Source organism: Poecilia formosa, unplaced genomic scaffold (assembly GCF_000485575.1).
Source record: "Poecilia formosa unplaced genomic scaffold, Poecilia_formosa-5.1.2 Scaffold104, whole genome shotgun sequence".
NCBI classification, from domain to species: Eukaryota; Metazoa; Chordata; class Actinopteri; order Cyprinodontiformes; family Poeciliidae; genus Poecilia; species Poecilia formosa.
This window is the reverse complement of record NW_006800043.1, coordinates 1087314-1112214: the sequence shown is the minus strand read 5'-3', so window position 1 is coordinate 1112214 and position 24901 is coordinate 1087314. Positions and strand designations below refer to the sequence as shown.

Sequence of the window (24901 nt, the reverse complement as noted above, 5' to 3'; positions counted from 1 at the left end):
AACTTTGGAACAAACCTGAGGATCTGGAGAAAATCACATTTGTGTTGGAGGATCATAAAAGTCCATCAAAGACTCAAACCATCTGAGATTTAAAACCCACACATTCTGGTTACGTGCCAACTTCCATGGAGCCAAAAAAAGACAAACTCAGTTCAAATTGTAAAAAGCTGCTGCCATACTGTTTCTTATCCTGCCACAGATGTTGGCATATCCAAAAATAAAACCTTACTTGCCTCTAAACTTGAATAATAAAGCACATTTTTTGAAACTTCAAGACTTGTCATACCTATGGCAGGTCTATGAAGAATGTGATCCGCTCCTGTTTTGTAGATTGCACGTGTAAGTAAATGAAGGCTGTTGATTGCAAGTTGTTTTTGCTGGAACATCACCGATTTACTCCAACACTTAATGATCACCTGACCAACTGAGGATTAAAGTCCAAGTCCAACGGCTCAACACAAAATCACTCTGCCCCAAGTGGTCAGATAATTATTAGCTGATGTTTTCAGAAAATAGGTCAGACTGGTCCACTTGTTGGGGCCACTTCAAGCATTCAGCATTCAGAGGTGAGTGAACTTTCATCAGTGGAGAGAACACTTCTTTTGAACATCTACTTTACTTGTCAGAAGATGTTTTTGATACTTTTAAGAGAAATTATTCATCTTTGTTTAAGAAATATCAGTAAGGAAATTTAAGGCCAAGATCTTTGTCTGGAAGACAAAAGCCTATTTAGAGATGCTATGTCTTATAAAGACCAGATAGAACATATGTGAATGTATAAAACCTTCAAGAACGTCCAGCCAATAGGATTAGTAACCTAAAAAAAACTTGTATGAATAAAAGTCGCTTCCCCCCTCAGGTTCATCTTAGGAATGTCTTTTCTGCAGTCTAGCTATAAATCACAAATGAAACCAGATGAATTTGGAACCATGCTCCATCAACTGATATAATTAAAACAAAACTTCTTGATTGCAATGTCCAAAAAGTATCGCATGTTTCAAGAAGACAGGTTGTACATATCCATGTACACATGGATATGGAAAACATATCCATCTGTACAGCAAGAGTTTAATTATGCAACTGGTTTATGCTGCAGTAACAAAAGTAACAAAAAGTTTATTTTAGTAGAGGAAAGAATAGATTCAGTGAAACACCAACTATTTCAGTAAAGGAAAAGATGTAGATGTATGTCTACAGTATAATGATGATGCTGAGCCATCTTGAAAATCCACAAATGACCTGCGGAGATTCAAGCTAAGCATCGTTAAAAAAAAATAAAAAAAATCTATGGTTAAAAGAGTAGGTCAAGTTAGAAAGTCAAAGAAAGAGAACTACATAAATGCATTGGAGTCTGCTGCTTCCAATATGACAAAATGTGCAAAAGTGAAAAACATTTGACAACAACAAGAACATTGATGTTCTTTTACTCCAAAACTGTAAAATAACTTTGCACTCGCTCCCCGTTGCGAGTCAAGCAATCTCTTCGGTGCTCTCAGGACTTACAGTAAAGGGTTAACCCTGCTTTTGTATGCATTCCACACACAGAGCTGAAGGCTGGCATAAAAGGTCTTTGTGCATCCAGTAGATCTCTGAGAGATTTCTAGACGCCTGCTACTGGAAGAAGGTATTCTTGTCACACCGATTCGAACAGTTAGAGCCCAGAGCAGCCTGCCTCTGTAGGAAACGTTTCTGAGGTTACAGTTGCCGAGCTGATGGGTGTAAACACAGTGGCAGATGGTGAGCGACCAAGGCCTGCACAGCAAGAGGGGTACCGCACAGGGGGAAATCTTGGCTCCCTCTTGCCACATTGAGCTCTCTTGTGGTGCACAAGAAAGAGAGTCGAAATTGAACTGGAGAAACTAAATGTCAGACTCTCCAAGCACAGAGTTGTCAACATATATAGTGAAGCAAGCTGACTTAATAGTTGGGTAGGAAATAGCACTAATTGCCATTGTCTTGAGTATTTATTTAGTTCTGAGCTCAGATGGGTAAAAACAAGAAGACTGTGTGCATCCTACTAATAAAGCTGGTCCAGACTGATGAACTGACTGTGACAGTACGCAGGGGGAGAAGAGAAGATTTGTAGCTTAGAACGGATGGATCAGTCATGACTTAGAGAGCTCATTACACTGGAAAACATAAGTCTTCAGATGTAGCAGGCCTTTCATTGTCTGAACAATGCTTTTTTTTTTTTTTCTAAGGAAAAAAAGTTCAAAGCACAGCTAGGTATCGCCTAGAACAATTCATGGCTGCAGCCTTTATTAGTATTGACTTGTGTTAAACAGACTGGCTCTGCAGCTCTGGGAAGAAGAGAGATCTCAGCGTGGAATTTTATATTTCTACCTTTCCTTGTATGCTTCTTTTATGATTTATTTTGTTTGGGTTTTGTCTCCCCTCTGCCAGCACATCACCTATATAGAGATTAATGACTTCCTCTCTGTCCCACATAGCCTCAACAACGGGGTGCGGCACGAGGCCCACTATACCATAGCAACATGCGGGTCCCACCCACCACTGAGCAGACTGTTGCTCAGGGAATCCCCCACAGGATGGACCCAGCCCAGGCTTATATTGTCTACTCTTAACAGACAAACACAGACACATACCTGTAACACAGGGAATTTAAAAGGCAGAAACAGGCCACCTGGTAAGACAAGACATCTGATCTTGGTGTGTTTCAGATCAAATGAGAAGGAACATCTAAACACAGATACAGAGCTTTGCAAATTTATACATACCCTTTGAAGATTTCCACACTTTGTTGCATTGCAACCAAAGACTTGAATGCATTTTATGAGAAACACCAACTTCAAGAAATGTGACATGGAAGGAAAACGTTTCATGGCTCTCGATTGTTTTTTTGTTTTGTTTTTTTTTTTGTTTTTTTACAAATAGAAATCTAAAAAGTGTTGCATACATGTAGTCTGATACCTCTTACTAAAATCCAGGGTAAACAACTACCTTTCAAAGTCACCTGATTGATTAAAAAAAAAAGAGAGAGAATCCACCAGCATGAAATTTAATCTCAATCTACACATGAAGGGACTATTTGCAGTTTGGCACAAGCTATGAATGGAACACAAGAAGCACTTGCAAGGCAATGGATCTCAACATGTAATAATAAAACAGAATATCACCACAATATTTAGAATAATTAATTACCTAACTATCAATGCAAAATTTTGATGTGGCGGAAGTCTCATTTAAACCCATAAGCGCGCCTCCCCTGCAGATTGATTGACAATGGTGTCTACCATTGTACATCGATCGTCATTTTTCACAAGTAGCCCAAAAGACACTTGCATCTTGGAGCATAGCAAAATACAACAGAAAAAAATGTCATAACATCAGCACTGAGCAATTTCCCATCAGGAACTAAACACATTTTCTTAATCTGAGCTGTTTACAGTTAACTATTGTGAAACTGCTGTTTTCCTCTTAAGGCTCATTTTGGCACATAGCAGTGTGTTTGGGTTTGTGTGTGTGTGTGTGCGTATGTGCCCGCATGCATGTGTGTGCACACGCGTGCCCCTGCAGCCAGTCAAACGTCTCAGGTCAGGCATGTAATTTCTGGACTCGGATGCTGTCTTCGGCTGCTTTGTTCAATCACTCGGTATTTACTGCCTGTAAATAAACACAGGTGTGCAGCCGGAGCTTAAATTGGAACATGCAATTTCCCTCCAACCAAAGGTCAAAATTTTAACTAAATATTTGGGACAAAGAAAGGGACCTTGTTTCAAATTCTGGGGTGCGGGAAGTAATCAGGGCAGAATGGGAGCAATTTCGCCCTCAACGGGGTTCAACAAACACAGAGAGTGCTTGTCACTTCCAAGGGACACGTTTTAGTTCAATGAAAGCTACATCTGACTCACTCCTGTGTGCAGACTTAACAACGATTAGTGGGCATTTCTATTTTTTGATGCAGCTTTTCAAAACAACAAGAAACAGAAAGCTATTGAAAGTTACTTCAACACCACTTTTGTATTTTTAAAATGCCATAATGTGTTGACTGGTCCCACACCTTTATTTGTGGAAGATGGCAAACACAACATTCACATTTTCTACACAGTAGCACACCAGACTGAATGTGACCATAAGTACAACCTGTCTAAACAGGCATTTAACCATGTTTACTGAATGTCTTCATTGTTTGGAAGATGTATAAACTCTTTATACAGAGCAAAAACACACAAGTGCAAGGTTCACCTGGCAGATGGTGGATAAAACTGACCCTGTGTGTACCTCAGACCCGAGTGACACTCCTCACAATTAGGTCATCACCTACCCCCCCCAGCGAAACCCCAACATCAGATTAAACGTAAGCACATTGGCTCCAACATAAATGCTAGATTATTTTCTCACAGTGGAAGCCATTGTTCTGCCCACATCGTAAGCAGACTGAGGTCACATCCTTTTTCCTGTGAGGGTGTTCAGGCATATCCTACCGTGAAAAGAAACTTCACGTGTTGCCCGTTTAAACAGCTGATTTTATGACTCAACACAACACAACAAACAAAGAAGAGTATGTGCTTTGAGTTTTATGTGAAATAAAAATAATAATAATAAAAAAAAAAACTAGAAAGGTCATTTATGAATTTTACTTACCAATAATATAGACACATTATTGGTCTCTCAGAGATCTACTGGACTATGGTCACAATATATTGTCTCTTAAATATTTCTATCTCACTTAATGCAAAATGCTTGTATGACTTTGTTAGAATAAGTGTAAGCTATTATTATGAGAAGCAGAGAGAAAGTGACTTAAGCCTGACACTCGTGTCTATTTGAGACTTTTATTTTGAAGTAAGAAAGGAAGTAGTTCTTTGTTGTTCCGCTGTGTTGACAGTTAAAACACTAAATTGTAGAAATGTTCATAACTTATGAAAATCAGTCAATAATTTCACTTAATCTTTGCGCAACTTTAACAAAAGACGCAGCTTGATCTTTAAGAAAAGATATAAATGATTTGAAAGCTCTGTGAGAAAATATTACCGAACAATGCTGCAGCTAATCAATGCTGAAGTTACCATCCTATTTGCAACTTTCTGTTGGTGATAAATAAATGTACTATTTCACAGTTTTTAGGAACTGTAGACCAAATTTAATGCTGTCTTGTTCAAATCTTAAGCACTAAAATCTAAAGTACAACTGATTCAACTGGATTGCTCTATACAGCACAGAGCAAAAAAAGATTTCGCAGACTTCATCAAGAGCACAGAGTGTGTCTCGGTTATTATAGGACATGTTATAACCAAAACAAACACCTCAGGGAATTCCCAGCATTCAAATGAATACAAATCCACAACAGCAATGATCTATCTAGGATGTGAAATGAAGCTTCAGTTGAACATATTTAAGATCCGTTTTTTTATTTTATTTTATTTTATTAGAATAAAACCTTTCAAACCGAACCCTAACTCCAAACATGTGCCATAATAACAATCCCTAAATAATCCTGTGGATTAAAGGATGATATTTTCTTTCCCACCCCAGCTGATGCAGACACAGTCATCTCCACCCAGCTGTAAAGCACAGACTATGATGACCTACATTATTGTACAGTGGGCACACACTCCAGGGATTGTAGGCAGGCGTCTATGCAGCTCTAGGCTTTAAGACACAGGTCTACAAAAAAAAAAAAAAAAAGAAAGAAAAAGAAAAGAAAACCTCGATGCACAACAGAGGACTGCATGTTAAACACAGTGGCTGCAGATTAGCTCTCTGTTCCTGCAGGGCCCTCCCTCTACTGCCTGCCTTTGATATTTGGCAAAACCTGTCACCTCCAGGGGCAAGACAGACACAAGGGGAATGTTAAACGGTCCTATCCTTTGAGATGAAACGTTCGATATGAATCATTGATGCCGCTCATCTTCATACTCTCTTTCTCTCTCTCGCTCTCTCATACACACATTCACATGTATATGTATATATATCCCAACTCCCGTAGCTTCCAGCTATTACGGCCACGTAGCACAAATGTTATGTTCTTATAATGAGCAACTCCACTAATTAAAGGCTAATTCATTACAGTTTGGTTTCATGGCAATGTAGAAGTTGCATATTCTGCACTTTTTTACAAAGAAACCGCAGGAGAGTTTGCAAAACATTTTCCTCAAACGTGATGTTGTACGGTTCCAACAGGTTTCTCTCAGAGCGTGTGCGTCTACGTGGGAAGGTCAACGTTTAGAAGGTTCATGTGCCCTTTAGTAGTGCTTCGACTACCTAACGCAGTCAGTGATGCCCAGAGCCTTTAACACATTAACCAGAAGCTCGCAGTGCGCTGACATGTGTCTGGTGCTCTTCACCCTGCAGGAAACACATTCTAAGGCAATACATGGCAGCATGCAAGGGCAGAAATGAGGCGTTACAATTGCTGGACCACCTGCTTCTGATGGTCAAAGTGTTTCCTTTAAGAAACTCTTTAAAACCTACTTGTTATTTGTGAGAAACAGATACGCTGCCGGGATTGAAAATGGGCAAGGTAAGCCAGTCCTGCCCTCATCAGACTTGTACAACATAGGATCCATTTGTAGACCAGAACTTTTATTTTTATTTGCCATTTGATGCTGTTTTGTAGAAATGTGCTTTATTTTTGAATGCAGATGCTTCTTTGTGGAATAAGGTCATCTTCTGTCTCTCAATGTCAAATGATAAAAAAAAATGTTGCCACTCAATGTTTAATATTGGCACAAGCAACCATAAGCATATTTCTACAATTTTGCTTATTTTTCATTGGCTTCTATTTATATTCAAAATGAATAGGATTTGCTTCTATTTCGTCTTTTAACAGGCGAGCTTCATTTCATCTGTCTAAACCACTGCCCTCTCTCATGCACCATCTCGCACTGGCAGACCAGATGGCTGTACATGTTCCAAAGAGTCGCTAGTCGTTTCACTTCTTCACCATTTTGTCGGTTTGGTTTTGTTGCACAACACTTTTAGCCTTGTTCTTTTCCCTTAAGTATTGGTTTGTAAGGCAGCTACAGTGTAGCTCTTCTTTCAAGATAAAAATTAAATGTTAAACATACGACTCGTTAAATTCTAAACCAGCTTTTACTTCCCCAAATTTTCATTTAGACCTTCTCTTCTTCTTCTTCTTGTTCTGCTTCTTCTTCTTCGTCTTCTTCTTCCTGACAGCTGTCCGTCTACAACTGGCTGTCGAGTTTAAAGGGAGGGACTTATCTCAGAGCGTGGGGAGGTGTGACCTAACCCTTAATTCTTATTGGACGCGAAGACTTTAACTGCCAACGTGGTCATCCAATCAGCAGCTCGAACAGGAAAGGCCGCGCTCGCGTTGTGGCGCATCACATGCACATCTTTGAGGATGATTTTATTAATGATCGATCTCACGTGTACTTTCGGTTCTGAGCCGTAAATAAAGCCACAGAGCGCCCACTGTGATCTCAGCCCGTGCCCGGTTTCAAACCCACGCACTCAGACCTAAAAGAGGACTTTTGCGCATCCGTTGCAACAAATCTGCAAAGCGCTTAAGAGGCTGAATCAGACCTACCCATCCCCCGTTATCTTGTATCCAGCTGTCAAGGGGTCCATTTAAATATTCCGTCATCCACTCCGCGATGTTGTCCACTTGCGATGTCATCTCCTCTTTGGACGCGCACTCCACGCACACCGTGCTTCCGAACTCGAAGAAAGCGATAATCCGACCCCAGTTCACGCCGTCCCGGAACAGTTCGTTTATGACCTCGGCGAACCTCGTCCTCGCCGTGTCTCTGGTGAGGTACAGCTGCTGCGACATCTCCACGAAGTCCAACTGGTACAGTTTCTCGAGTTCGTCACCGGCGTCGCGCAGGACCCGGTGGATGTCTGCGTACGGGTCGGACTGCGAGATCCGCCTGCAGAGGCGGTGGGGGTCGCTGTCGCTGTCGGGCCCCGGTCCTGCATCGCGGCAGCGCCGAACCAAAGTCGGTGAATGGTCACCTAAACCTCCGTTGTTAGCAGCGTCGTCGTCCGGGACTCCGTTAAATCCCCACACGTATCCCCGTTTGGAGAGTTTATGGCAGATGTAGTTTTCCACAATATTGCGATTGTAGTCGTTCGCCATCCCTAAATGTGACACTTAGTGTAAATCAGAGCGTGCCCTAAATAGAATGCATTCTGATCGAAATTGTGTGGTGCTGTTCAACCCCACTGCAAAGCCTCGTCTAAATCTTAGATCTGTTGAGATCTAAGCAACGCAATTAATTATTCCACTCTACAGGCGATTTTTTTTTTTTTAACAAACTCAGAAAATCAATTTGAGACAAAAAAAAATAAAATAAAATAATGATTTGGATCTCAAAAAATCCCCGGTTCCGCTTGAGCAGGAGCCTTCTTTTCCCGAATCCTTGCAGGGACACTGCTGGGGAGAGATCCAATATGCGGAAGAGCTTGGAGTAGTTTGCTTGTTCCCGTGCACATCCCCCAGGCGTAGATGAGCAGCGATTAGAAAAAAATATATGAATGAAAGTCAAAGTTGTGCGCGCCTGAAGGGGGATCCACGGCCGCTCAACGGATATTAACCCCGCTACGAGCCGAGCAGACGCGGGGCTGTGAGTCAGACAAGGTCGGACTGGGTCCTCTTCAGCGATCACTCCACATATCAGCAGCAGCTCCAGCCCACCACCAGTGGGCCGCTCTCTCTCTCACTGACGTCAGCTCAGAGTCTCCGACGTTGAGCGGGGGAAAACCCTTTTTTTTTTGGTAGCCAGTATTTGTACAAGTATTGCCCTATAAATGTATACGCTATTGAAAGCCAACTTTCCGTAAGAACACGTTCCTTTCACTTTTAAAATGGTGCACGAGAAAACCGTTCAGCTTTCTTTTCATCAAGTCCCTTCTCCCCCTTGTGGTTGAAAAGAATTTACTAAACATTTACTAAACATACGCTTACAAGACTGCTGAACTGTTGCACTTCTAGGCACGTTACGAGCTTAAAATGCCTCTTATTGCAGTTTTATGTACTTAACCACCACTTAAGTAGTGCAAACTGAGTATAAAAGTGGAGTAAAAGGATAATAATCATAAAAAAAAATTAAAACAAAATCTGGAAATTGAAGCGTTAATTTGTATACAACTCATTTTATTATGAAAAACCTAAATTAGAGCAACCAATCAACTTCAGAAGTCAACTATTCTAAATAAAGTTGATCTATGTGAATATTAAAAAAAAACAGTTAGGTGAAGACCTGAGTTCTGTTGTTGTTTTTGGACATCATTGGTGATGACCAGGAAACACACCAGAAATATCAAATAGCTGTTTAAAAGTGTAACCGCTATTCTGTTACAATTAATTGCTACTCTTGGGAACCAATCCATCTGAAAATGGTACAAATATGGTGCAAACTTTAGAGGAGCTGCAGAGATGTACAGCCCAGGCGGGAGAATATTTTGATAGAGACAAGACGTTCACTCTAAAAAAAAAAAAAAAGGCCTTCATTTAAGACAAGAGACTACTGCCACTGCTGGGAAAGTCATAAAAAAACATATTTACAATTTCTAGATAGATGAGACTGAAAATCTACTTCATGGCCTACATGGAAACCTCTGTGTGGCAGAAAGCTAACACTGCACATTACCCTGAACATGGTGAGATATGGTGGTTGAGGCGTCGTGTTGTGGCAGTGCTTTTCTTCAGAATGGACATTGAGGCTGGTGAGAGAGAATGAGAAAGTGGTTGCTGCTACGCACATAAATGCAGGACAGTCAACCTATAAGGCATTAGAAAAGATGAGACCAGAGCAGAAGTTTACCTCCCAGCAGGACAGTGCACCTAATACTACAGCCAGAGATAGTTCAGATCAAAACATTTTCATGTGTTAGAATGGACCAGTCAAAGTCCAGACCCAATTTCAATTAAGATTTTGTGGCAAGACCTTAACACTTCTGTTTAGAAATGTTCCTCATCCAATTTATTTGGGCTATAAATAGCTTACAAAGAGGAATAGGCAAAACATGCTACTATATTATTTTGATTTTTTTTAAAAAAAATCTTTAATGTTACTTCCACTTCACTAATATGCCAAGAGGTATTTCAACTTTTGCAAGGCACTGTACCATGTACAATCTCTTAATCCCACATAGATCTACTCCAGCACTACTACTAAAGTCTTACTGCAATACTCAGAACAAGAAATAAAACTAAAACACTTAGGCAATTAGTTATTTTTTTCCCCAATACAATTATTTATTTTATCATGTAAGAAAATAAGACATAAGAACGTTCCACTTTTGAAAACTTCTTTCAATGGCACACAAGGTGAAGGTGTTAAATCATTTTGGCAGAAACAACAAAAAAAAGAGCAAAACACAAGAGTGTGCAGAATGACTTTCATGTTCAATAGTCTTAAACTGATTAGGAACATACTGATAACACTATTGAGGAGCTGGGGAGACTAAAGCTTCAGTTTTCACTGATGTTCAAACATACTGTAAGCGTAGGCTTTATTTGCATAGCTTAAAGGTGTTCAAACAACAAAAATGCTTCTACATAAGCTACATGTTTCACTATGTGTTGCTACCTCGGCGGGGGGTTGGGGGTGAGAAAGTAGAACTTTATAAAGCAAATACATGCAGGATAATGAAATAATCTCCGGGTGTAGGGCAGAATGCCTTTAAACCAATATCAAATGAGAACATCATCAAACAAGAGTCATTCATTCCCACGTTCATATCTTGGATTGAATAAGGCTTTTTTTTTTCATCATGGAAAGAATAGAAACTGATAAAATACAGAGTAAAACAAAACTGAATTTTACAGGCAACAACATAAAAATAATATGTGGATTAAGTCACACTGTTAGATCTGTCCTACTCATAGCGTCAGACTTATCAGTTGTCACCTCTTAAGGCTCAGAATGACTCAAGTAGCCCTACTCCATGGTTTCTACAACCGACGATCAACAGAGCAGCAACACAGATTTAACATCTTTTGGCATTCAAATGTTGGATCTAAAAATTATAATAATCCAAAAGCCTGATTTGAATGTTGGCATGAAGGTACATTCGTTGTAGAATGGGCTAAAGGAAGACTGTGAGAGCCTATGATGCACTTCTTAAGTCTCTGTAGCTTGAAAGAGTAGGAAAGACAGAAGTTTATTCAAGGCTCGACAGAGACCAGATGGGAATTTAGAACCAACTGTGGAACTATTGGTCCAAACTCACAGGGACGCTGCCTGTCTGAGTGATATTTTGGACTTTGTGTAAAAACAAATCTCTTTGTCAGTGGACCTAAAGAGACAGGACTCGAACCAGCGAGTCGCGTCTTGACCTGACTCAATGACAACCCAAAAGACAGCGATCCCGGCAGGATCCAAACTCGGATGCATTGACGCACACACAAATAATAATAAAATCAGAGTCGGGGTGCAGTGTACGAGCTTGTGCAGGTGAAAAGTGAAATCATGTGCTGGCTTTTCTCCCTTCGCCCTACCTACGACTTCATGGCTTCAACTCGCAAGGAAAAAAAAAAGATTTTCTAAGCTGGAATGATGAAGAAAAGATTTTGTGTCTTTATAATCGAGAAGATTAAATCAAATGGCTTTTCCGTCCTTCGCTGGATTGGCTCAGTCACAGTAAAAACACACACATTCATGCACACAGTTCACCCACAATTATTGTTTTGTTTTTTGTTTTGTTACCCTCACTGCAGACATCAATATAATTTGAAAAGGATGTATTTTACATTTCCAAAATCAGAAATAGAGAAAAAAAAAAAAAAAAAAACTCTCACTCAGATATTAAGAATACAGTTAGATCACTTCACAGCTTAGTACACACACAAAGCACAAAGACAAAACAACATACGGCAAAAAACCCCCACAGAGTTCCAGTCAGAGGCCATTCAGTCAAAAAGGGAAGGTGCTTTGCCTGCAAAGACTTGAGGTACAAAACCTATTTAGTGAAAACTGTAAAATTCTCAGTATAAAGTGGAGATACTTCTGTGGTATAATGTAACAAGATGACTGAAAGTGTAAGCTTACTTTCTGTTTTACATTATAGCTCGCAGTAGGAAGGAATTTTAAGCCATATTTGGTACAACTAGTCAAGCTGTCTTCTGCTTCTCTATGCAAGGAGGGAAGAAAAAAAAAAAAGCACTAGTGTGACTCAGTGCTTCAAAGGAATCACGTATTATAAAAACTGCAATGTTTAGTCTGCCCCTTCTCCTTTCCATTCCTAAAACGAGGAATTCACATTTAAACAAAGGTATTCCCTGTTCAAAGAGGGCAGAGAATGTAAAACTTAAACTTTAAGAAGAAGTGATATCATCAGAAAGTAAACATAATACACTATATTTTTCTGTTCTTTTCAGAGATGATATCAAACGTTTGGCTTGCATGTGCATTCCCACCCCAACTGTGTACATTTGTAAAGACGGAGGACAAAGCTGCAGAGGAAGAGGAGCAGTACTGGGCTGTGAGGACGTTAAGGCTGCGGTTACTCCCTCTTGTCGGCTTCTTTCGATTGCTCCCTCTGAATCATGCAGCGCCGTACGATGCTGTCAAAACTCCCCAGGTAGAAGAGGGCGATACTCCGAAACAACCCCATTGTGACAATCTGTGTGAACATTCAAAGTTAGAACCACACATATGGCACACTGGCATGCTTGAGGTCATGTTTTAATCGCATCTCGATAAATTAGAACATCACTCAACAATTTATTTCAGTAGCTGAATTCGGGAATTGAGACTGATACATAATTTGCATTCGACACACAAGTGTGTGTGATATGTTTTATATATTTCTGTCAACTATGGCTTAAAGCTAATGAGACCCAGGCAATCAAAAATATTAACTCATAAGGAGGGTAATCCTGAAGAAGGGACTGCTAAAGAAGATGGCAGTTCATGTGGTGCTGTATCCAAAGATATTACTGGAAAAGCGAGTGGAAGGAAAAAGTGTGGTAGAAAAAAAGAAGCAAAAGCAAGAGGGATGACTGCAACCTTCAGAAGACTGTGAAGGTTTGGGGCAGAGTCATAAGTCGTGCTACAATTGTCATGTTTCTTGTAGGCACTAATCTAAAAAGGAAAAGAAGAGCATTGGGCTGTCACTCATTGGTTCAAAACTCTTTTCCTCAGTAAGACATGCCGGTGTAGGCCAACATTTATGTATAAAAAATTATTTTAAACCACTTTTTAGTCTAATTTCCTTAAAAACTTTACTGTGGGTTTTTTTATTAGATATAAGCCATAATCCAAAACTAACAGAAGTAAATGCAACATATACATCAGTTTGTAATTCATCTATACTATATATGAAAAAGAATAACTTTTTGAATTGAATTACTCAAATAAATCTACACCTGAGAAAAAATTTCAAGTTACTGAGCGGCACCTGTGTGTGTATGTTTGTACCTGCTGGAGGCCTTCTGTGATGGAGGTGACAGGTGACATTCCACAGGTGAGAGCTGATAGCATGTAACCATCTGGGCCAACTGAGCTGTTAAAATTTCCTTGCTGCAAAGACAAAAAAAAAACAAACAAAACAAAACAGGAAAGCTTAAACTTCAGCACAATATACATTTTAAAGTTGAGTCAACAGTAGCTGAAAGGATTTTCTTACCACCGCATCCCTGACAAAGATTTTGGCCACTTGGTCAGGCTGCCAAACTCCAGAGGTTTCAGAGATCAATTTGGTCTCTAACGGCTTGGAAGGGAAAGAATGAAAAGCAAAAGCTGTGAGAAATTAGAAATTACTGTCGCTTTAGTTGCTAAATAAAAAAAAATGCTAATCCATAAATAAATACCACAAACTATTCAGTGGAGCTATGTGTCTGTAACCAGATCTTTAGTCCAGATTAAGATTTAAGCACCTTTGATTTGTTCTCTTCAGCCAGTAGTGGAGTGTCCGTGTCGGGTGGGAATGCCAAAGTCACATAGATATTGTAGGGCTTTACCTGAAAATCAATAGCAGCATGACCAGAATATAAATGACAGTAATAGCCTTTCATAATAAACAACCTCCCCCACCCTGCATTTTCTATGATTTTTTTATTTTTTATGCTGGGAGTCATTTTTAAACCCCTCTTCCATTAACATAAGAATCATCCCCTAAAACAGTTCTAAAAATATGCTAAACTATTTGCATATTTCAACTACCTGTATTTTGCAGATAATTTCAGCTGCTGTGTGTCTGATGGGTGTGAAGAGAAAAATCGGTGGGGGTGAAAACAAGCACACAAACCTCCATCTGCAGTGCCTCTGCCAAGCCACGCAGCGCAAACTTGGATGCAGAGTAGGCAGTGTACCCAAACAGGCCGATCTGACCCGCCTGGGACGACACGAACATGATGCGGCCCATTCTTCGCTCCTTCATGGTGGTTATCACAGCTCGAGTCGGATAAACGCTGCCCAGGTAGTTCAGTTCGATCATTTCCTACACAATGTAAGGCCAAAGTTCACATCTAATGCAGGAGGACGGCCCATACTGAAGTGCATTTCACAATTTAAATATGCTTGTAAGTGTTCAATTAACAGCTGTAGTGATTTACTTCTTTATAAAATAACAAGACAATATTAGGGTTTATTCAAATGCTTCATTTATGAGTCGCTTTTTTTTTTTGCTTGAACTATTTATAGATCTGTGTTATTGAATGGTTTAGCAACACTAAGTATCCTCCTAAGCAGGAATAAAAGTTCAAAATAGAAAACGACTACTCTGAGTCAGGCACTTAAAAAAAAGAGGTCATTTTCTGCTCAGAAATGCTCAACCTCACATTTCACTTTGCTTTCAATATATAAAATATGCAATATTACTTACAATTAGCAAGTTTTAAAAGATCCTATTAACCTCTTAAGATTAGAAGTCGCTGGCACTCACCTTGAAGCGCTCCACCTCCATTTCCTCAAACTTTGCAGAAATGGACGTTCCAGCGCAGTTTATAAGCATGTCGACAGGCCCGAGCTTCTCCTGAGCCTGCATAGCAACAAAATCCCACTTTTATAACACTACTCTAAATTATTTAGAGAATCTGATATGTCCTATCAAAGCGAAGAGGGTAACATTACCTGTTTTATCACATTTTCCACCTGCGTGTAGTCACTGGAAACATCCACTGATACGCAGAGCACCACCTGAACAGAGAACGAGATTTAAAAAGTCAATCAGATGTGAGGTTCTAAATGAACATGATGAAAACGACCAGACCGTAGGGTGGATTTTTAAAAGATAAAAATACCTGCTTGTCGTTGATGGCATATTTTTCCACCTCTTTCTTTGCTCTTAGTAATTTCTCCTGGAAGAAACGCTGTATGTAATTAATCTATTCTAAAAACATGTTGCTCTTGAAATAAGTTAGTGTAAAGCAACTGCAATACCATTCATATGTATGAGCTTACACTGGACCAAGTGAATTAAACAACATATTTCAAGAACAATAATTATATCACATGATCACCAAGCGTCAAACAGAAACTAAAGCAAATTTTTTGCACGTGATCGTTCACCTGACATGGAATAAATTCACCTTCACTTGCGCAGGGTTTGACGTAAAACAACAACAACAAAAAAAAAAAAACTAAGAGAGTTGACTGTAATAACAGCTTGTGGAGGACTGGAAGGACTGGTTAAATGTTTGCACTGACCTCGTCTCGAGCGACCAGGGTGATGAATGCTCCTTGTCTGTAGCACTCAACTGCGATGCTTTTCCCAATCCCACTGGAGCCTCCTGTCACCTGATCAATACAGCAGCAACATGCAAAGGTCAGGGAAGCTGAGAGGATGTAGTAGCAGAGTATTCACAGCAAACCTCAAAGTGATGAAAGGGGAGTCTTTATAGACTTTCATTTAAATGAACTGTAGGTTATTTACTGGGCAATAACCATAAAGGTTATTCCAAATGGACAGAGTTACCGCTTAACATATATTCTAGACATTGGCAACGGGACATTTACCAACGGACAATTTATTCCTCTGATATTTCCGCAAATCATGTGACAACACATGCTTCACTGTTTGATTCTTTCATACTGTTTGGGATATGTTGATTAGGAAAAACATCACTTTCAGAGCTTGTTAGGGATCGAAACCACACCTACTCTGAGAGCAGATCTAGAGGAATAAAAGCCAGTGACATTTCCCTTTTGAATCTCGCCAAGTTATTAGCAAGACCTCTCTGTTAGTAGTAGGTATAGGATGGTTAGTGGCATTAAAGTAAGCCAGTGCTAAAACTTTACTAAAAAAAACAAAAAAAAACTACCAAATTAATCCACTAAGTGCTCATGGAAGTGTCAGAATGACTGGGTTTTTAGAGTTATAAAGAATATAGTTATGCAGTACCACCTGTTACTGTGTACAGCGGGTCAGCTGGCAGAAAAAAGGCTAGAAAATGTTTCCATTGGTTACAATAAAGACAAAACTAAAGAAAACTATGACATCAGAATGATCTGTACATCTTTTTTTAAGAATGTATGCTTTAATGTAGGAATTAGGCTTATTCACGCAATTTCTCCTTTTTTTCCTAACTTGTCAGTAACTCTATAACCATGAATTGATATTGGAGCAACAAATATAAAATATGTAATATATAAATCAAGCCTTGTAAAAAAAATATAAAAAATATAAAAAAAGCCAAGATTTCGCCTGAAAAAAATCAAAGAATTTCGTGCTCAGTTTTCTTTTGTTTTATATATACATGTATATTTATACAGACGTGGGAAATATTTAAAACCAAGGATAGTTTTCCGTTCTACGTAATAACCCTGTTTGTCGTGGGCGTGTCGCTCCATAATTTGCCCCCAAAAAATTATACGGGAATCAGAAGAAACGAGTCGAAACGTTAAAGCACTCCTTCGACCGTAGCAGTGAACATGTCAATGTCTACTCAGAAAATAACTTTTATGTACCGTGTTAAACTGAAGGCGGCTGCACCCTCAATGAAAGAGTGGACGTTAACTACCGTTAACGAAGTAGAGGTACTCACCACGACGTGGGCCCCGTTCAGCTTCAGAGGTTTGGGGCTTATGAGAGGCGATATCATGTACAGCAATAACACAAAAGCAACAATGAAGGCAGCTACGACAAGAAGCATAATGAAAGGTAAAAAGAGCCACCAGGAATGGACGAAGAGCCAATCTACAATCGGTGAACTGAACGCTTCCTCAGAGGACATGGGGGAAACCTTAGCTTGCTTGCTAGCTAGCAGGCCAGTTTCTCCGCTCCGTTATAACAGCTATGAGGCAAGAGGCGGCTCTGGGAGGGGGAGCTGGTGAAGCGCAGACCTCTGGGGAGGGGTCGCTCCAGGTTTTGGCAGCTGGTCAAAGACTTATAACTGCCAGGTTAACGAGCCGTTCTGGACTTTAGTCCCTTACGACAAAGCGCTGTCCGTAGAAACTAAAACAAACCGAACTGTGTACAGTAAACGGTCATACTTGGTACTTGTAGTCCTAAAGTGAATGTTTCAACACTGGCTCCTGAGTTCAGAGACAGCAATTCCCACAATGCAACGCATCATTAAGGAACTTTGAACTTCAGCCTGAAACCAGGGAGAGTGACCGTAAGGTTCCGACAGACTAGTATGAAAATAAAATTTATTTCACATTAGTGTAAAATGATGTAGTGGTGCACTGTATGCAGTTTTCTGGCCTATCACCGATATTTAAAGAAGCTGACATACGGATACAATTTTTTTTTTGTCAGAAAATCTAATAAAGTCGTTGACATTAGTGGAGTAACTATTGAGTTGAGTGCAGAAATAACCTGATGGGAAGGTCCGTCAGTCAAGCCTCTCACAGAAGAGCAAAAAGGGGACAGTGGCTGATTTTCAGAACTTTCTAAGGTTTCTCATGTATCAGCAGATTGCTGATCTCCTCAAAGTAAAGATATTGGTGCCGATTTATCTGTGCAATATCACAGCAGTGCTACTTTTTGTGAAGGAGTGCAAAATTTAGCTTTTAAATCTACAAATTTCACAAATTCCTTTTGCAGTGCATTAAATAAAAATACCATTTGGTATAGCTGTAACTTTTATTTACACTAAAGAAATGAGGAAGAAAACATTGGATGCATCAGTTACCTCTTCTCGCAAGAAAAGGCCCAAGAGTTTGTTACATAAATGTGTAGACATACACTGTAAAATAAAACATCCCCCTTAAAAAAAAATTACAGGAGACAGTTTCCACATCTCAACAGCAACAGAGTACATTTGTATACAATCTCTAAAAGAGCATCGTTGAAATGCACATACATTGTACATTTCTTAGTTGTAGTGACAAAGCACTTGATATATATTAGAAGTATGACTTAATTTAGTAATAAACCAATAAAAAAAAAAAACAGGCATTTTTTTCTGAAAGGCACATGGTGCAAACTGCCATTTACGGCTATATGAAGTGTAAGCTCAAAAATGCAAGTCATTTCTGTTACGTACACAAGGTCCTCTTATCTGAGCCATCAATGTCCACCTTTCACCTCTCAATCTTGCTTAAACCAAATATATTTTATTCCAATATAAGGCCTAGATTCTTTTAAGCTTTCAAAGATCATCAGCAAAGCCTTTTAGTATAAATGAATATGTACAGTTGTTTATAGAAAGAAAGCCTTACTGAGTTGTGAAATAATTCAAAGCTTTAGGTCCTTCAGGAATGGTGAAATAATGCTGGTTTACTCACAGTGATGATACTTTTTAAGGCCTGTGTTAATTTTAAATAATGAATGACTAAACATATTTACCTGCAACTAATTTCCTTCAAAACTGCATCAACAAATTTATCCAGGCTTTTGCATCCAAGTCCGTCTTAAAATTTTATAATCACAACCACTCTCAGACGAGGACGTTTCACTTCCAAAACCTAACGTATGAAGATAGCGTCTTTGATTTAGACTGTGCAAGGCTTACACATTGATCTACAGGATAGGGTACAAAACGTACGAATTACCTTATTAAAAGAGGGTTTATGAAAAACAATAATGGAGTCGGAAGTAGTCTGTAAAACCAAAACACAAATGCAAGTTCTAGTTTGAAGTACCCAACTTGCAATAAAGGTGCATGTCTTACAGGTTTCTCAAACATGTTTTAATATTCTGATTATAAATACTTTAGGGCTCTAGTACTTTCAACAAATTAAATTCCGAAGTTTCCAGTGGGGGCTCTTTTACATTTAAGCAAGACAACTATATGTAGCAAGCTTTTGAGTTTCTTTGGACTGGAAATGAAATAATAATAATTAAAAAAAAAAATCTTCCACCCTTTTTAAGTGTGTACTTAGGTAACCCATGGGGCTTAGAGAATAAGGATGAGGCAGAGAGAGAGAAATAAGGGTCAAAGACAGTAAAGACACAGTCACACTTTCATTGCTTTGGTTTGGGTCTTTGGATCCGATCTAGCCTTCCTGTCCGAAGTCTTCTGTAAATTTTTTCAGTTTCTCCAAGTCCTGTTCGTTGACTGTTGGCTTTGTGTTGGACAGAGACCTCAGCATGTCAGGCTAAGAGGAGGAGGAAGAAAAAATGGTTCAAAATAAGTCCTTTTATTAGGAGTGTAGAGATTTATAAGTAGGACTTCATTTTTGATCATGAAGTGATCAAAACAGGGTATGTGTTCACATACCCTGTTAGACTGTTTTGAATGATCAACTTTGCAATATGAACTCGTCAGTATTTTTTTTTTTCAGCAAACGCAAAAGCACCTCCCTCTGTACGCGAGCAGTAAAGTACCTAAATTGCCCTGGTCTTGTTTTTTATATTATAGGACTATATACATACAGCAGCTGGTAAAGTAAATGCACATTTATAGAAATAGTTACATTTTAAACTATTTAAACCACACTGAGATACAACAATAAACAACCCTCTGTATAAAAAATTAAACAACCCTTAAATTGTGTTTCCAAGTCTATGGAGATATCAGATTGTCTTTTTAAGGGAGAGTTGCACATCTATACTTGACACAACAACCAGACCGCCTCCAGCCAATACCAATTTCCAGTTTCTTTGTCATCTGACTTACCAATTCAGCATTCTACTGATACAAAACATAAAATATAAGGTGCTTAATGATAGTTTTGGTATCAGAAATTGAAGAATGACAATATTATCTCATTTATGCAAAGCAATCATCTTTAACCTTAATGTGCTTTAAGTTGAACTCAAAAAAGTGCAACCAGATCCATACTGATGATTGTTATCTCTTCTTCTAATATTGGTGGACTTCTCTGCATTGATGCATTTTCCAAACGGGAAAACAACAACGCTGGACATGCTGACTGCTGCTCAAAGCAAATCCAAACAAACTGACAAATTCCAATCTAGATGACTGATTAGTGCATCTCCAATTAACACATTTGTAGTAGTTTTCTTACCATGGACACCACTGGTTCCATTAGCTTCTCTCCAGGGACCTCCATCCAGGTCATTTCAATTGCGTTGGGATCACCAGGAGAGCATGGAGTCAAAAGGTCATCAATGATAACGTTTGGATCAGTTCTGGATTGACCTCGTGCCTTATATTAACAACAGAAAGATTGTGAACTTATTTTTAATGTGTTATGTAGTTGGATTAAACCTTACAGGAGCCTTATGAAGACATACCCGTTTGAAGTGGGTTGCTGACTGGACCTTTCGAACAGGCTGCATTAGAGCGTCTCTGACGATGATGCTGATGTCTGCTCCTGAGTAACCGTCTGTCTTCTTCCCCAGAGCTGCAAAGTCTGATTCAGTGAGACTGTTGGGGGTCGAGCCCAGATTGAGTTTGAACATGAAGGAGCGGGCGTGCTCCTCAGGCAGCGGTATGTAGATCCTCTTCTCAAATCTGAAAGTATTTATTTATTTGCGCTGAGAATAGGATGATGACAACTGGATATTACATAACTTTGAAACATCTCGCAACATTTACCGTCTTCTAATGGCAGAGTCTAGAGTCCAGGGGATGTTTGTGGCTCCCAGCACTAGCACTCCCTCATTATCATTACCCACACCTGTAAGGCAGACAAAGACTTCAATAAAGCAGATTAAAGCCACATACAACTTCCCTGCTGATGTCTTCCGATCTATTTTCCAGATGCAATCACCCCTTATACTTTGCAGGCGGACGCCACTCCCGCGTTTGCAGTTCTCAATTTTCCGTATGTCCTCTTACTTCCAAATGTACCAATCCTCATTATGACCAGACACTCGGATTTTAGTTTCATCAGATCACAGAACATGTTTCCAAAATTGAAGCTCTTTGCAAACTGTAATTAGGCGTTTTATGCTGCTCATGAGAAATAACTTCTTCCTCCTCGAGTGGCCCTTCAGCTCAAGTCCATATGGGACTAGTTTAACTTTGGATAATGACAATCTCTTCAACAATCTGAGTGTTTTGCTTTTGTTCTGGGGTAGATGCACACCAAAACAGCCAATTCTGGTGCACAGAACTTCGTTCCTGAAGAAGGGCAATCATTGGACCAACACATATGGTATATACTGGAACATAATGATTTGCACATACATGCCTGTGAACTTGGCACCTTCAGGGATCTTGAAAAACTGTACTCAAAGATGACAGACTTGGGGAGGTCAACAATTCTCTTCCTGATATTAATGCGATTATTTTTGGACTTCTCTTTCATCAGAGCAGGAAGATTTATCATAAAATCCATCTACAGGAATGCTTCCATTTAATTAAATTGTTTTGAACTAACCAATTAATCAAAATCTTATAGAGCCATCACATCACCATCTGGGCTTTCCAAGGTTATTTAAAGGCAGAGTTATCTTAGTGCATACAAATCTCTAACTTTGAAGAAAATAAAAATATCTGGGAAAAAAACCAACTTTATATTAAGCAAAAAAATTAATTAGCTTGATGACAGCATAAATAATAAGCTAAAACAAAAAACATTTTGGCTTATTTATTATTCAGGTTATCTTATTCTACAGAGTATGTAAATGCCTGGTTTCTCCCACATTTAGGAATTTATTGCAATTTCAGTGTTAGTTCTGGAGCTTAAAAGAGCTCCAGCTGTTTTATTTAAAACTGAAGCTTTAAATAAAACAGATTAGAAACTTGTTAAACAAAGTAGTTTCCATATTCAAAAGAACCAAGTCATTATTTTAAAACGTCTTTTAATTTTACATTGTAATTAAATTTTGAACAATGTTTAAATTATTGGAACTTGCTTAGACTATAGACTTTTAAAAGTTTGGCCATCACACCCCATTTTTAAAATAAAAACCAGGAATAAACAACAAACCAGGGAGACATTTTATATCAAAACAACAAATAGGACCTTCAATATTGTTTCAGAATTTAAAGACATTTCTTATTTGGCAAGTAACTCCTAATTTTTTTTTGTTTTTGTCTTAACCATATACCTGTAAACTCATCTTTAGAATTAAGATAAAACTTGCCAGCCTACAGTCATTTCACAAAAATAGCTGTCACAGATTTCAGCAGCTCATTCATCCAGAAAGGGAGAGAGCGAAATTCTTACTTCCCCTTTTTCCTTTTCACTGCTTTTGCTGGTTACATTAGCAAGGACACGTGTCTTTAGCACAAAAGGAGAAAAAAAATAAAACGAGGCTGCTTTGCATAACTTCCTTGAAACTTGTAGCATGAACGGAAATGAAAAAGCAAATGCTTAAAAACTTTTGAAAGAAAAGTAGATGAAGCATTCTTTTCATAGCGACCAGATTAACTTGAGACACTCTTCGTCATATATAATTATGTAACAAATGCATATTACGTAATGTTAAAAAATCTGAGTTTACAATTATATCACACTGACAAATACTCATCATAATCTCTGTTTATTAATCATTGCAGTGACTGTTTACACTCACCCTGCATTTGAACCAGGAACTCTGTTTTAATTCGGCGAGCAGCTTCACTCTCGTTTTCACTCCTAGAACCGCACAACGAGTCAATCTCATCAATAAAGATGATTGAAGGCTTATTCTCCCTCGCAAGGCTGAAAAGATTCTTGACCAGCCTGCAAAGTGAAACGGGGTGTTTTTAGACACTTAAACAGCAACTTCTTTAAGGCAATTTCTAGATTACCCTATTTGTTATAATTTGTCAGAGAAATGAATCCTTTTTACTTTATGAGTTACTATGTCTACAACTCACTTTTCACTCTCTCCCAGCCATTTGGAGACAAGATCCGATGAAGAGATTGAGAAGAAGGTTGAGTTGTTCGCCTCTGTTGCCACAGCCTTAGCTAGGTACGACTTTCCTGTACCAGGAGGCCCAAAGAGCAAGATCCCCCTCCATGGCGTTCTCTTTCCTGACAGTTACATAAAGAACTAATTAAGACTACAAATTACTATAATGAAATCATTAATTATTCAACAGACAACTAATGAGACAAACATCTTTTCAAATAACGTATACCTGTGAAAAGGTGGGGGAATTTGATTGGAAGAATAACAGCCTCTTTTAAAGCCTCCTTGGCTCCCTCTAAACCAGCAACATCATCCCATTTGATGTTAGGCTTCTCCATAACGATTGCACCTGTAAAGTAATTGTATAAAATTATTACCAGAAAGTATAAACAGAATGTTTGTCCATAAACAAAATGTTTATTTTTTTATTTTTTGGTTCAAAACAAACCTGAGAGTTGATTTTGGAATTTCTTTTTCTCTGGATCATCCCCCTCGTCACTTTCATTCCTGGGCACAACAGCATAAGTATTATAAATCCAAGTTAGCTTTGATCACATTTTTATATTCATAAATGGAAACTGTCTTCTCCAAAAATTTACATGAATAGCACAACAGAAGACACACAGAGAGGCATAGATCACACCCATTAACACACCCTTTGTCATCGGACTGCGACTCTTTGACAGGCTTAGCAGGAGGAGCTTTGTCTTTCTTCTTCAGATACTCCTTCAGCTTCTCTGCTCTGTCCAGGTACTCTGCACACTTGGCCCGGATGCTCTGTTTTGCTTTGTCTCCTTGGGCCTCATCTGTCAGAGGTTCACAGAAAAGATAGGAAAATAAAGAAGTTCAGACTTTGGTATGACACAAGAAAAAAAAAATATTTTTCTTAGTGTCTGAAAAAATAATAATATTTTGGCTGGGTATGACCAATTCATACCTATATTTAATATACCAACATATTACCATTTCCTTCTTTTATACTCCAGTATTATATATGTTTACTTGAGCCACTGCCCATCATAACGCTTAATGAAATTCTGTATAATTTCCCTAAGAATTTAATATTAATTCTGATCCCTTTTGGGCCAGTCAGTTCTTATGGAATTGGAGATATTATAACCTAAGATCAAATGTAGCTATTACACATGTAGTCAAATAACCACATTTTCTTTGCGAAAACTATGTGAAGATTCTAGATAATTACTGTTAATGCAGTGACAAAATGTCAGTTTGGTGTGGGAGCCTGGAACCTGCATCTCCTAAGACTAGTATTTCATGGCACATAATATTTGACAAAAAATATATAGCAATAAGCTGATACAGGTAATATAAAAAGAGGAGTTAATTTATCTTCATTTTCCATAAATACTGTAAGGATTAAATTAGTCTCATCACAGTCAAGATGTATTCCACTTCTATTTTTTGTTCTGCAACCCAGATTTTTATATTAAAGCCGAAAGGACTTATTTTTATACTAAACTATCTATTGTCCAATATAAAATACACAATTTTCCAGAACACTGGCAGCTAAAATAGCTAATTGTCAAGCGATGACTCCTGACCTGCTAAGCAGTTACTAATTTTGTTAACATGTTCTCTCACATTTTACCACATGAAGAAAGTACTGAACAGCAGCCTGATAGAGACGCAGTGCCTCCTCAAAGTTCTGAGCTTTATCCTCCTGAGCTGCCTTGCTGGCGAGATCAATCGCTTTCTGAAATAACAGAGAGAGAACAAAACAATTTTAATTATAACAGCACCTGATGTTAAAAGAAAAACATGCAGCAGATTTATTAAACTAACATATGTATATTATAACCTCATTTAT

At 38.7% G+C, this 24901-nt stretch overlaps 3 protein-coding genes across 4 annotated transcripts in view; all 3 read right to left on the bottom strand.

Moving 5' to 3' along the window:
* bcl2b (BCL2 apoptosis regulator b) overlaps nucleotides 1-8658 on the bottom strand; it is a 33156-nt gene extending 24498 nt beyond the window's left edge. Inside the window, exon 1 of the mRNA XM_007559392.2 lies at nucleotides 7514-8658. Within this exon, the coding sequence (XP_007559454.1) occupies nucleotides 7514-8065 (552 nt within the window). The 5' untranslated portion in view covers nucleotides 8066-8658. The remainder of the gene's footprint in view (nucleotides 1-7513) is intronic.
* A 1491-nt stretch (nucleotides 8659-10149) lies between these two features.
* kdsr (3-ketodihydrosphingosine reductase) lies at nucleotides 10150-17478 on the bottom strand. The gene is made up of 10 exons (XM_007559391.2): nucleotides 16919-17478; nucleotides 15582-15671; nucleotides 15176-15232; nucleotides 15006-15071; nucleotides 14818-14913; nucleotides 14182-14373; nucleotides 13811-13894; nucleotides 13561-13644; nucleotides 13353-13454; nucleotides 10150-12555 (listed from the first exon to the last, which is right to left on the bottom strand). The coding sequence occupies exons 1-10, from the start codon at nucleotides 17105-17107 to the stop codon at nucleotides 12436-12438; spliced, it is 1080 nt and encodes a 359-aa protein (XP_007559453.1). The 5' UTR covers nucleotides 17108-17478; the 3' UTR covers nucleotides 10150-12435.
* A 469-nt stretch (nucleotides 17479-17947) lies between these two features.
* The window catches only part of vps4b (vacuolar protein sorting 4 homolog B), a 10314-nt gene continuing 3360 nt past the window's right edge, over nucleotides 17948-24901 (bottom strand). For both annotated transcript variants that reach the window (XM_007559389.2, XM_007559390.2), the window contains 10 exons: nucleotides 24676-24787; nucleotides 23729-23879; nucleotides 23522-23580; nucleotides 23303-23422; nucleotides 23039-23195; nucleotides 22753-22901; nucleotides 20825-20906; nucleotides 20521-20740; nucleotides 20292-20432; nucleotides 17948-19418 (listed from right to left, as the gene is read on the bottom strand). In XM_007559389.2, coding sequence (XP_007559451.1) covers nucleotides 19317-19418; nucleotides 20292-20432; nucleotides 20521-20740; nucleotides 20825-20906; nucleotides 22753-22901; nucleotides 23039-23195; nucleotides 23303-23422; nucleotides 23522-23580; nucleotides 23729-23879; nucleotides 24676-24787 — 1293 coding nt within the window. In that variant the 3' untranslated portion in view covers nucleotides 17948-19316. The remainder of the gene's footprint in view (nucleotides 19419-20291; nucleotides 20433-20520; nucleotides 20741-20824; nucleotides 20907-22752; nucleotides 22902-23038; nucleotides 23196-23302; nucleotides 23423-23521; nucleotides 23581-23728; nucleotides 23880-24675; nucleotides 24788-24901) is intronic.

Coding starts and splice junctions, on each gene's coding strand:
- kdsr (XM_007559391.2), bottom strand. CDS start 17,107: ATGTCCTCTGAGGAAGCGTTCAGTTCACCGATTGTAGATTGGCTCTTC. Junction 14,914..15,005: donor TGGAAAATGTGATAAAACAG/GTAATGTTACCC, acceptor GTTGCTATGCAG/GCTCAGGAGAAGCTCGGGCC. Junction 13,895..14,181: donor CAGAGGCACTGCAGATGGAG/GTTTGTGTGCTT, acceptor ATTGATTTTCAG/GTAAAGCCCTACAATATCTA.